Source organism: Sander vitreus, chromosome 22 (assembly GCF_031162955.1).
Source record: "Sander vitreus isolate 19-12246 chromosome 22, sanVit1, whole genome shotgun sequence".
In the NCBI taxonomy this organism is placed as follows: Eukaryota; Metazoa; Chordata; class Actinopteri; order Perciformes; family Percidae; genus Sander; species Sander vitreus.
The window spans coordinates 5,312,812-5,326,123 of record NC_135876.1 but is presented as its reverse complement, the minus strand read 5'-3'; the positions used below and the strand labels follow the sequence as shown (position 1 = coordinate 5,326,123).

Genomic DNA, 13,312 nt, shown 5'->3' with positions numbered 1-13,312 from the left:
TAATACGGGAACACTACAGTGGTTTCTGTGGAGCAACTCATGGAAGCTGCGAATTCAACATATGTCCCAGATGTTGTGAAACTTCTACAGGCAATAATGTCAGATTAAGATTTCAACAGATGATATCAGTGCCTGGTTAGTTTCTGGCTCACTGAGGCTCACACAAAGAACAGACTGCCTGTCGGGCTCTGCTCAGGCTCGGGTACTGCTGCAGTTCACTCTCACTATAGTCTCCCATTCCCATGCTCTGGTTCCACTCATCCTCGCTATCTGGGCCATATTTTGCTCATCTGCTGTTGTGAGTGGATATTTAAATGTAAATGTCTAGACCTCAAATATGGGATGACCCCACTTTTTCAGACTTACTTCCAGGAATAGCAAAATGTCTTACGCATTAACCGCATTTAGAAAACCTGAATATACACACTAATAGTGGTGGGTAAAGGGTATAAAGTAAACTAAGCTGGTTTTCAAAAAAATACCAATTTGGGTAACACAAAGATATTGCATGAATGCTATGTTACAGGTCATTACTTAATGTCTAATATCATAAATGACCACGACATTCAGCTGCATAGGCTAGGTGTTATTTTATAGTAACGTTGACAAACTCCTGCTGAGTATCAGGTGATACTAAAGACAAAGGTTTTGTCCTATCAGCTTCAAACTATCATATCTGTGAACCATGTGGCAGCTGTCAGTCATTCGTCTGATAGGCAGAAGAAGCAGAAACGAATGTGAAGCGATCAGATTTTTAATGTAGAGAGAGAGAGAGAGAGAGAGAGAGAGAGAGAGAGAGAGAGAGAGAGAGAGACGCAGCAGGAGCTCCAGTCCGCTCGTACCACAGGCAGAGAGGAGGCGGGCCAACTGATACAATGTGTGTTCATCCGCTCAGTACATTGGATGCTACAGTTGTCATCAGCCCATTAACGTCTACAATAATAAACCTTTTCCAGCCTTTTAAAAGGAACACGGCAACTTATTGGGACTTTAGCTTATTCACCGTAACCCCCAGAGTTAGATAAGTCCACACATACCCTTCTCATCTCCGTGCGCGTCGTAACTCTGTCCGACGGCTAGCACGGATCCTGAAGGTAATCGTTTCCATCTAGCCTACTGCTCCGAATAAGTGACAAAATAACGCCAACGTGTTCCTATTTACATGTTGTAACACTACTGCTACTTGGGCGGAGTAATATGCTTGCAGCACCTGAGAAGCCCCGAGCAGAGAGTAGCAGTGCTTCGCCTTTCTGAGAATATAGTTCCCAGTATGTAAACGGTCAGAAGATGGCTGTGTCTCATGTGACCTTGGTATTTGTACACGCTGTGACTATACAAATCACAACATGTAAATAGGAACACGTTGGCGTTATTTTGTCACTTATTGGGAGCGGTAGGCTAGTTGGAACCGATTACCTTCAGGATCCGTGCTAGGCTAAGCTACCGGTGGAGCCGTTGGAAAGAGCTATGACACGCACGGAGAAGAGAAGGGTATGTATGGACTTATCTAACTCTGGGGGTTACGGTGAATAAGCTAAAGTCCCAATAAGTCAGCTTGTTCCTTTAAAGCATGTGGGATTTAAAAGGGCACTCATTGGTTCAGCCACGACTACAGACGCATCCTCTCGTTCATTATCACACAGGATGGGAGCCTCACATGAACATATTATTGTTATTATTGGCTCATCGATGGAAAAAAAGTTTAATCCAGAAGAAGCTGTACACGATATGAACTCAGTCACACCAGAAACACTTAAAAAAAAAAAACAAAAAAAACAGCTGTGATTTAGGACCAACCACAGTCTAATTGATTTGGTAAAGGCAATACTGAACGGCTCATTAACATTCCAGAAAACATCCACAGCCAAGTTTCCTGTCTGTTGATTCCCACTGCTATAAACTACACAACCATAATAACACTGAGGGTGGACTTCAACTGTTCTGCCGAATCACAGCATGCAGCACTATTACAGAAAGATATTTCCTTCACAAACAAATCACAGTTTTAATCTGTGAACAGACTGTGAGCTGCTGCTCTTCCCTCTCTCTAAAACTGTGACATTACTCTGGCTTTCCTGTGTGTGTGTGTGTGTGTGTGTGTGTGTGTGTGTGTGTGTGTGTGTGTGTGTGTGTGTGTGTGTGTATATGTGATGGGGTGGGGATAGCTACAAAAGCTTCATTGGTTGTATGAGCTTATAATTCATGTGAATATTAAATACTTTGGCAGTAAAAAAAAAAAAAAGAGCCACGGCTATAAGCCCAATAGCCAGGCCCTAAACACAACGTCTGTAAGTGTTAAGTCTCTCACGTTGGAACTGTGTTAGGCCAGTGTGAACAGGATTATTATTGGATGGTTGTCATGATGAGACAGCAGGTCCAGCCAGGCACACGTGTCACGCTTAACAACACTTTCTAACGTTAAAGTTCAGCTTTGAAATGAAACAGAAAGCATTGACTCTGATTCCCTGGCTACGTTGAACAGATGAACAGCAGTGGCGCGTGTTAGTGTGTGTAGGAAAACTGCTTCCTGCATTCCTCAGAGCCACTGGGGGGGGGGGAGTTTAATGGATGGAGGTCAAAAGGTCACTTCCTGTGCATTGATTCATTGAGATTTGCCATAAAGAGAGGACGTTTTGGTGGAAAACACATTTCTCCCTACGCGTATTCATTCATCATGTAGAAGATAAACTATGCTCTCCGTGTTTCTGTCTCTTTTCACACAGGAGGTGTGAGAGAGATCCCTGAGAGGAAACTGAGCAGACAGTTAGGATTTGCTGACATTTGGTGACATGTGACACGACGCAGCTTCCCTCAGTGGAACATGGATACAGTAGAAGTAACGGTGTGGCAGACTGACCTTAGGCAGGCCGCCCTACGGCTCTGTGTCAGTGCTCTCCTGTGATGGACGCTAACGCGGCCTCAGGACTCTGAGACTCTCTATTGTTGTTCTCAGTTATTTTTTTTATAGTTTATTTTGAACATGTAAAAAAAAAATATATATAATATATATATATATACACACATACATACATATATATAATACAATTAAAATTACAGATAAATAAGGACATCTCAGCACAATCTTCCAAAAAGATTGTAAGTGATTCAATAAGAAATTCCCATGTTCAAAAAGGAGTAGGAAGAAGTTCATAAAATAACTTATCTGGTCCTACCCCCCCTCCCCGTTTTTCTATTTTTATCCTTTAGTTAAATACAAAACAATTTGATGCTTGACTTACTGTATTTATACATGTTTACATAAACATACACCGTATATCTACCTATCTACACTCACATAAACACATGCATACACATAGACACACATGCATACATACATGCATACACACACACATTTACACTTTACACTTTTTTTTCTTTTCCATCCATCTTCTTCGTTTCCGTCTATCTATATCAAACCGAATAATAACCCATCCAAACTAGACTTAGTATAATATGAAGGGACTGTGTTACTTAAACCGTTAGTATCTTTACAGTTACTAAATCTAACACAAGTTGACTTCCAGCTACAAGAACGTTGGCCATGGTTGAACTATCACAGTGCTGGCTGTTAGGCTGCTGTTCATCGGCTGCTAGATGTCGGCAGTCGGGAGGGCAAAGAGAGACCATGAGCCAGTCCGCTGGGCGTGGACAACTGCTTCGAGTCTCAACAAGAAATAGAGAAACGCGCTCATGCCTTTGTTTTTCATAGACTTGATTACTGTAACGGTGTCTTTACAGGTCTGTGTAAAACATCAATCGGACAACTTCAATGTATTCAGAGCGCCGCTGCCCGACTCCTCACTGAAACACCCCCCCCGTTCTCATAGCTTTTGTCTGGCACTGGCTTGCTATGAATCACAGAATTGATTTCAAAATATTGTTATTGACTCACAAAGCACTGCATGGTTAGGTAGCATATAAACGCACACACCCTCCAGAACTGAATACTAGAGCAGATGTCACACACACACACACACACACACACACACACACACACACATACACACAGCTCCAGATGGTAGTGTGTCCTTCCCCCTCATTTCATATGTGATTAGCTGAATCAAAGGAGGACGTAGACCTGACCTGTGTGATGGGAAATGACATAATGAGGGGCATATGGCCACATACAGCGAGGCACAGAGGGTGGTGGGGGGAGGCAGAGGCAGAGAGGAGGGATTCAACGCGTGGAAAAGCATTTCAGTGTGATGCATCTCCATCAGGTGGAGGTGGAGGTGAGAGGTGGCACAGTGTGACTCTTGACGGTGATTCTCCAGGCATCGTTTCAAAACTGGCTTTGTAAGGGTACCAAAGGTAAAAACTATTTCCCAGGACATTAGTCCCGTTTCCATCCAAATGCGTCGCAAATTTGAACCGCATTTCGAAAAGCGAATGAATGCTTGTTTTTCATCGAGATAAGCAGCATCTCCAGTCAGAAAGCCATTTTACCACTGCAGAAGAAGAGCGCGCAAGATGAGGAGTGCCAGTTGAACCCCAAACAGTGAAAAACAATGTCGAAAACTTGATGGAAATATGACGTTCCTGTTTGTTTGAGTCCCCTTTGAAAAAGTCGGATTCATTTCCATGTAAGCTGTGGTAGTGTCCGCTGTCAGAGTGAAGATCTGTGAAGGACGGTCTCTGGGTGGGCAGACCCACTGTGTCCCTGCCTCCAGTGCTTTTTTTTTCCCCCAGAGAAGAACCTGAACCCCTTGCATGGATAACCCAGGCTTACAGACTAATAGACCCTCAGCAGTGCTGCAGGAAGTTCTACAGCAGCAACATGCAGGCCAGCTTCACACTGATCACACTCACACGACAGCTACCATAGAGCATCTAACACACACAGCTCCTGCTCCAGACTACAGCCACTCCATCACTTGCACAACACAAACACAGCTGTTAAATCCATCTATACATGAGTCCAACATGGTGTCAGAAATACAAAAGTGTCCTTCAAAAAACATCAGGGCACACTGTAGGGTTTGTGCCAATTAAATGCCTTTACTCTACACGGCAATAAGTGCTACAAAAGACCATGGCATGGGGCGGACATCGGCCTCATCAGGTTGTATTTGGAATTTGGAATTAAATCAAGCCTCTTTCTGCATGCGTTAACTGTTTTGAACCATGTTTCCATTGCATGAGGTCGGCCTTCTTTAACCCCTAGGTTCATTTTGCGCCGGAATTGTCCTTTAATAACACATCGAGTTGACCGTTCTCTGGGATATGTTTTCATGCTAATCAAATGTGACCAGTTTTGGAGCAAACCGCTAATTAGCTTATAACGGTAGTCGTCAGGGCCACGCAAAAGTAAAAAGAAATCTCTATTTATACACCACTAACAAGGCTCAAAATATCACCACACTTCCACGGTAGCATAATGAGGGTCCCTACATGTAAACCGAAGCATTGAGAACTTTGTAAGTGTACAGACAGTTTATTAAAAAGATAGTTTAGAAAGACAGTACCTTCGGGAATACGGGCAGGCGCCATCTTGAGAAAACAGTCACGATCAGTCGAACGACGAATGCCGTGCAACCAGTAACTTAGACTTAGACTTAGACTTCTCTTTATTGATCCTTTTGGGATGACTCCCGCAAGGAAATTAGATTTCCAGCAGCAGATTTCAGCAGCTTACAAAACACTCTTTAAATAAAGAGGTATAAAAAGTACGAGAAGTATAGAAAAAATACAGTATAAGAATAACAATAAACTTTTAGCTAAATATTTTTTACAAAAAGTAAACAAACACAATAAACTACAGATAAATAAAGATAAATATATAGGACTGTGTATGGTATTGTGTTATTATACAGTTAATAACTAAATGACATTTAGCATAAATTAGCAGTTAAGAGCAGTTAGAGTGTCGAGGTATGTATGTGAGTAGATTATTCATTTATTGCACGGTGAATGAGTGAGTGGCTGGCAATGTCAGTAATGTCCAGGAGTTTGTTCAGTGTCCTCCTCTCTGCCACCGTCACCAGTGAGTCCAGCTTCATGCCGACCACAGACTCAGTTTATCCATCAACCAGTAACATAGCTCAAGCACGGCGTGATTGAGCTATCGCGACTGTTTTCCCAAGATGTCGCCGACGACTAGCACTACAAGCTAATTAGCGGTTTGCCCTAAAACTGGTCACATTCGATTAGCTTGAAAACAAATACCAGAGAACGGGCGACTCGGTACCCATGTGTTATTAACCCCTAGGTTCATTTTGCACAGGAATTGTCCTTTAACCCTTGTGTTGTCTTTAACATTAGTCTAAATAATTCATAATTTCTGCTTTTGTAACTCAAGAATTAGGTATAGTTTTCTATAAATGAGGTTTATTGACCATGAATTCCAAAAAGAAGTGTAAAACTAGTGGTAATAAGTTGGTGTTAGTGGTGTTTATACATGGTAGTGAAAAGACGCGTTAAACGTCAAAAAAGCGGCAAAAGTGTTTAAGAAAAAGTCTAAAACGTCACAAGAAGTGTTGATTTTCAGTTTTCAACCAGCAAATGCATGGTTGATGGAAGACAACACAAGGGTTAAGCTATTAACAAGCTATTTGTATAGAGGCGGAACATTGTTCCAGCAAACTATTCGCAGATTAATTAACATTGCTTTGCCAACGGTCGTATCGTTTCGATGAGCAGCGTTGGGATTTTGGTCTAAAGCCAAACCCAACAGCACCGCTGTGTGGCACCGGAAAAACAGGGCCGCTGCCTTCTGGTACTTTGAACTCAGAGTCTCGGGGGAACACAGCCAGGTCAGTCAGTCACTGGAACATTCTGAAACGTTACTTTTACTCATTGGGCCGGAAAGACAAACTGTCAACCAAAGAGCTGACCCTTAGTGTCTCTGTCTTTATATTTAGGCGAAAAACACAGGAAAGTGTGGAAAAACAGCGGGAAAAAAAACATTTGATTGCATAGTCAATTCAAATATCACTATGCCAAGGGATAGCCAAGAAATGCATCTGTGTATGCTGCACTTTCATCTTGTGTTCATAGAACTATAATTAGGTTTGCGGGACTCAGGCCCATGGCTGCTCGCAGTGGACATGGGAAGAAAGGGGGCTGCCGTTCACTCTGCTGCTGCTTCCCCTCCTCCCAGTCTGCTCTCAGGACTCAAATTGGTTCCAGATGCATTCTCTCCCGGCTCGCCTCCACGACCAAAACACAACAGGAAAGAAATGAAAGAGAGACGTTTCGCAAACTCCTACAGAAGTACGGAATGAATGGAATTTCTACACTAAATAAGTGAAGCCATGCTGCTGTTCAAATCTTTTGGGCTTTTCTGAGAGCTTCATGGCTGTCACAAGCCGCTGGAGACAATGTGCACCCCAAATGAGGATCTGAGAGCTGTGTTTCCTTTCATGTTCCTGGCAGATGTGTCAGGGAATAAAAAAATAAAAAAATAAAAACTGTACAAAGTGATATTTAGCCAGAGCAAATCCACATCCTGCACCCATGTGGACTAAACATCAAAGAGCAAAGCCATTTCTGAGCCCGGACTCTGGCTGAGCCGGGACAACAGCTGAACACGGCTCGCCAAAAGGCTCCAAAATGTAGCAGCACAGTGCAAAGTGGCAGCTACATGTTGACTCAGCCAATCACACGCACACCTCTGTGCTTTCTGAATGCCTTCACAGCTCCAGAGGATTCATTAGCACCTGGGGGCTAATACAGACACACATAGAAACTTTGATTTCCTAGTGGCTTTCTCACCTACAGATGGTGAAACATGATTTACACACACACACACACACACACACACACACACACACACACACACACACACCTACGTGACATAAAAAAAATTACAATAACTTTGCCAGCAGTTACTGTTTTTTTGTTTTTTGTTTAAATATCTGAACAGTTATTCCTAGAAGCTGAGTGAATTTGCTAATAACCAAAGAGGCGTCCATCGCGGTAACGGTCCCTTTTCACTTTTTTCCGATCCGCTATGTTGCTCTGTTTCCTTCCTATCCCACACGGAACCCAACACATCTACTTTCACGTCTATTAATCAAATATTAGCCGACGGAACCCAGCGGGGAATGAAAGCGTTTAAGCTATTTTAACTACGCCACAGTTGTCTTTAAACTTCAAAGGCATATTGTCGTGTTGTCAGAGCGCGCTACAGGCTAACCCCTGACTCTGATCCCACACAGAGCGCCATACTAACATTACAATCATGGATTCACTCAACACACACACGTTAAAATCACCACTAAAAACCTTTTAGGAATATCACAGATGCACTCTTTAATTCGGCCACCAAAAAATCCACTGAACATGATTCAATTTCACCTTTTCCAATTGTTTCCCCGGTCTTCCGACAGTGTGTTCACACCTAACGGCACACAGTCCGTGGTGGGCGGTAGCTCGATGTGGACTGGATCAAACGGGGCTTTTATTGAATAAAGTGCTGGCTGCTAGACATTTCGCTGCCCGGATTTACCAGAGGACTTTCATAATTCGGAATGCAACCTAATGACTTGTCTGCGAGATGCTCAGGTAACACTAATAAGCAAGGGAATGTCACATTGCAGGATTTGTGAACGGAGTTTGGCGTGGTGTTCTCACTACAAAAGAGCGAAATGTATCAACAGGATGCCGGCTGTCAATGAACAACAACAAGTGAGTCCTGCAGATGGCTTTACGCCTGAATTATACACTGTCCTGTCATTTATCAGCCAGTTCTTAGCAGTGCATTAAATATGGACGTAGGCTACAGTTCAATCACAGACAGACAGACAGACAGAAAGACAGACTCACCCTGAGCTCGGAGCGGCTGGCAGTGAAAGTTTACGGCGAGGAAGAAAGTGATTATCTGGAAACACACACGCATCTTATTGAAATCCTAAAGTGCATCGTGGACAAGAAGACATAGAAAACACTGGTGCTGTGACATGCTCCATTGGTCATCTGTTAACTAACTCTCTCTCTCTCTCTCTCTCTCTCTCTCTCTCTCTCTCTCTCTCTCTCTCTCTCTCTCTCTCTCTCTCTCTCCAGCCCCCGGTTTCCACAAGACATGCGCAGTACGGAGAAGGAGACCGGTTAACGGTGACCGCTTTTTGATCCAGAGACAGAGGAAACAGCTTTAAACAGATTTTGACCGTTTTGCTTGTCATGGATGTATATTTTCCCCATTGTTTTATAGATTACAATCAATAGCCTGTGGTGGAAGAAGTATTCAGATAATTTACTGTTACAGTGAAAGTCCTGCATTACAGTTTTTTCCAACTGCTTACACACAAAATCTTTTCATGTCACACGATTTTTGAAACCCTCTCACTCAAAGTGCAAAACTACACAGCAAATCTCCAGAAGCTATTTCTCAGCCTTTCACTCAGTTTTCAATTGCATACAAAAAAAATTTCAAAACACTACACACAATTCTCTACCTAAGACACGAAAATCTAACAGGAAGTGACTTGCTTTCCTTTTCTAAACACAACCAATCAAAATGCTACACTTATTTACCACGGCACACACACACACACACACACACACACACACACACTCCTCACATTTGCAAACACATTATGTCATAACTGAACACTAACCAGTGAGGCATTTTGCATTTTGTATGTGCAGTTTTGGAATTGTGTGTAGAGTTTTGAAAAAAGGAGACATAGTTTTGAAAACGTGTGTAAGCAGTTGGAAAAAAAACTGTAAAAATGTGACTTAAGTAAAAGTATGTAAGTATCGTGGGGAAAATGTAGTTCAAGTATTCAAAGTAAAAGTGCTCAATGCAGAAAAATCCTCCCATTTTAGAAACTGGAAACGAGTGTGAAAGCGTGAAAAAGGGGTCCACACACAGCATCAAGAAAGGGTGTTACAGTTTTTTACGATTGTTAACACACTAAAATAAAAATTTCCACACAATTTGCAAAATTCTACTCCAATGAGCAAAACACCTCCACAGATTTGCACAACGTTACACACAATGTCTGCTTCACCCTTTTTGCAAAACATTACACACAGTGATTTGTAAAACTCTACACTCTACACATTTTCACACCTTAGACACAGATAAGGATTGTGAGGTTACTTCCTTGTCGTTACAAAGCCCCGGCTTGCCAATGACCACACTAATGAACGAATTGGATAATCACATCCACCAGCTGTGGAAGCACACGTGCTAATTTGAAAACGCACACTCAGGTGTGCTATAAAAGGCAGCAGGTGAGTTCACTTGTCTTCAACAAAAATGGAAGGAGCTAGAAGCAGAAGTGGGAGAGTGAGAGTGAGAGTGAGAGGGGGAGCTCAAAGAGGAGGTAGAGGAAGAGGAGAAGAAGGACTTGAAGAGTTGATAGAACCTGAACAAAGAAGACGAGGACCAAATTTGACTCAAGAAATTCGTGCAACACTTATTGACTGTGTTATCAACCATGGACTGACACTGATGGAAGCTGGACGAAGAGTTCAACCAAATCTCAGCAGAAACACTGTTGCGTCAGTAATTCGGACATTTCATCGAGAAAACGGGTAAGCTAAACACACAGTACATTGAAACTGACGCTTGCTGTACTTATCATCAATATTGTTTACTGTGACATTTGACAGTAGGCTGCCTGTCTTTTTTTATATATCTTTTTTTACATAGGATTGAGGGTCGAGGACACCAAGGTGGAAGGGGCCCTATGTTCACTCGTGCACAAGAGGCCGCCATTGTGAACATGGTTTTGACCAATAATTGTATCAGGCTGCGAGAAATCCAAGCCAATATCACCAATGATGACCATATTTACAATAACATCCAACGAGTCTCTCTGGCAACAATCCTCAAGAAAAATCAAATATACATGAAGCAACTGTATCGGGTACCATTTGACAGAAATTCAGAGAGTGAAACATCTGCGCAATGAGTATGTGGAGGTATGTATTGTTCATCTTACTATGGTGTGGTATTGTGCACTGCTCACTATGTTCTGGCACAAGAAAATACAGTGCAATAGATATTGAATAGCATCGTATTGTCTTTTACTGTGTTTCAGAGAGCCTTGCAAATGGATGTTGCAGCAATTCAACATGAATTTATATATGTGGATGAGACTGGATTTAACCTTGCAAAAACAAGAAGAGGGAGAAATGTAATTGGACACAGGGCAATCACCAATGTGCCAGGGCAGCGAGGAGGTAACATCACCCTTTGCGCTGCTATTACACAAAATGGGGGGGGTCCACCACCATGCAAATCTGGGACCCTATAATGCAAATCCTTGCATTTCTTGACAGATTGCACGAGATTGTCACAGCATTAAACCAAGTGGACCAGATGCGGTACATTGTCGTTTGGGACAATGTCTCATTCCATTGGGCTACTCTGGTCCAGAATTGGTTCCATGAGCACCCTGATCTTAAGTCATACCTTCCCCCATACTCCCCCTTCCTGAATCCAATGGAAGTTTTTTTTTCAGCATGGCGGTGGAAGGTATACGACCTGCGGCCCTATGACCGTTTGCCCCTCATTCAGGCCATGGAGCAGGCCTGTGATCCTATCGAAGCAGCTTCTGTGCAGGTGTGGATTCGTCACACGAGGCGATTCTTCAACGGTGCCTTGCCAATGAAGACATAGCCTGTGATGTGGATGAAATCTTATGGCCTGATCCAGCCAGACGGAGAGATGATGAATAGTTACAGTATTCTTGTTGCTTTTACAGTAGTTTTTCTTCAGAGTCAAAGTGTATGTACTTCATGCAGTCATTTATTTTTTTATTTTGTTTCATTGATTTCATTGTTGGTTGATTACTGTAACTGATTATGGTAAGAAATACTGTAAGTATTGAAATAAATACTTGAAATATTCAGTCTGCAGCATCAGTGTTCAGTGCTTGGTAAGTTTATAGTAGGCCTAGTTGTGTACATTCTCCCTATATCTCAAACTAATCATGAAGAATGTTGTGGGTTTGTCACTTTTTTTTTTTTTTTTTTTTTTTTGGTCATCTAAATTATCCCTTACATAACAATGTCTGGCCAAAAATCTAGCACATGCCATTTCCTAAAATTAGTTTTTTACAAATGTGTTATTTATCACAGCAGTGTGAAACTGGCTGCAATAGTGTCTGATCACTGAGGGCTGTGTTGGTTAAATGAAAACTAATAGCATTTTTACAAATATGTGCATGTTTTGACTGAAGTGTCATTTTGCAAATCTAGGAATTGTGCAAATTTAGTGTGGTGTTTGGATAACTGATTTATATTTCGTTAAAAGAACCCGGTTTTCAAAATTGCGTGAAAACAATTGCAAAAAGCTGCAAAGAAAGCTTCACAACAGTTGCGTTTAATGGTCTAATCATCTCAGCTGGACTTGTGGACCATTATATTGTTGGCTAGTTTCATTTAGAATACATTATTCTACTGTATGAATGTTGCCCTTTATCACAGGGGAGTGTGATTAAGGGGGGAAAGAAATGACAGGACCCAGAAAAAAAGGCAAATGGTGCTTATAGTTTAACAGGATTACAAAGAGTTGATTCTCTGAACATAAAAAAGCTGTGCGATTTCCATAAAACCCAACCAGTAATTTATGTATGTTCTATTTTAACACACAAAGGGGATCTGGGAGCTGAGAGAAATGCTTGGAAACCCTTTGACTGAGCCGCTGGTCCACCAAGCTTCTGTAGCACACAGGCACACCAACACAGGAAGCCCACGCTCAATACACAGAGACAGAGCAAAGACTTCTGGATTCTGTCAAATTCTTAGGTAATTAATAAGAAAATCAACCGTCTGAAAGATTAAACCAAATTTGTATTGCAGGAATATGTTTGCCTTTTTTAATTTCCTGACCCATTAGCTTTATCAGAAACGTTATCAGTTGGTCCACAAACAAAAAGAGATGATGGATCTGCTGTAACAGCCCCGGTTGAACAGAGCCCATGCTCTGGTGATGACCAGGAGGCGTGGTTGAATGCTCGGGAAACAAAAGGTAGGTGAAATTTCTTTTGGTCGAATGAAGAGAGCCTGTCTTATTTGGGCTCTATCTTCACACAGTACTGTAGATGGCCTCTCTTTACACTCCCCTCATTCTCTGATATGCAGTCAGCACTTTGGCCCCCTGTGGCAGAATCAAGCTGACCATGAATGAATAGTGAGGGAGGAAAATGAATCATGTATTCATACACATGTACCCAGGTCATGGGAGGGATAGATAGATGGATAGATTGATAGATAGATAGATTGAAAGATTGATAGACAAAAAATCTTTTATTGCAATGCAAATATTTTAGCATCGTCATTCTGCAATCCAGAGTCCAAGACCTTCTCCTGATGCACAGTCAAATGAATCCTTTCCAATGGAAATCTGCCAGTCCAT

The 13,312-nt window shown here is 42.1% G+C and overlaps 1 protein-coding gene and 1 long non-coding RNA gene across 2 annotated transcripts in view; one reads left to right on the top strand and one right to left on the bottom strand.

Moving 5' to 3' along the window:
* The window catches only part of reck (reversion-inducing-cysteine-rich protein with kazal motifs), a 53,685-nt gene extending 44,719 nt beyond the window's left edge, over window positions 1-8,966 (bottom strand). The window contains exon 1 of the mRNA XM_078281309.1: window positions 8,767-8,966. Coding sequence (XP_078137435.1) covers window positions 8,767-8,839 — 73 coding nt within the window. The 5' untranslated portion in view covers window positions 8,840-8,966. The remainder of the gene's footprint in view (window positions 1-8,766) is intronic.
* A 527-nt stretch (window positions 8,967-9,493) lies between these two features.
* Window positions 9,494-11,804, top strand: LOC144537533 (uncharacterized). Its single transcript, XR_013503861.1, has 3 exons — window positions 9,494-10,482; window positions 10,601-10,872; window positions 10,992-11,804. It is a non-coding gene; the product is annotated as an uncharacterized LOC144537533 (long non-coding RNA).
* Window positions 11,805-13,312: the final 1,508 nt, after the last annotated feature.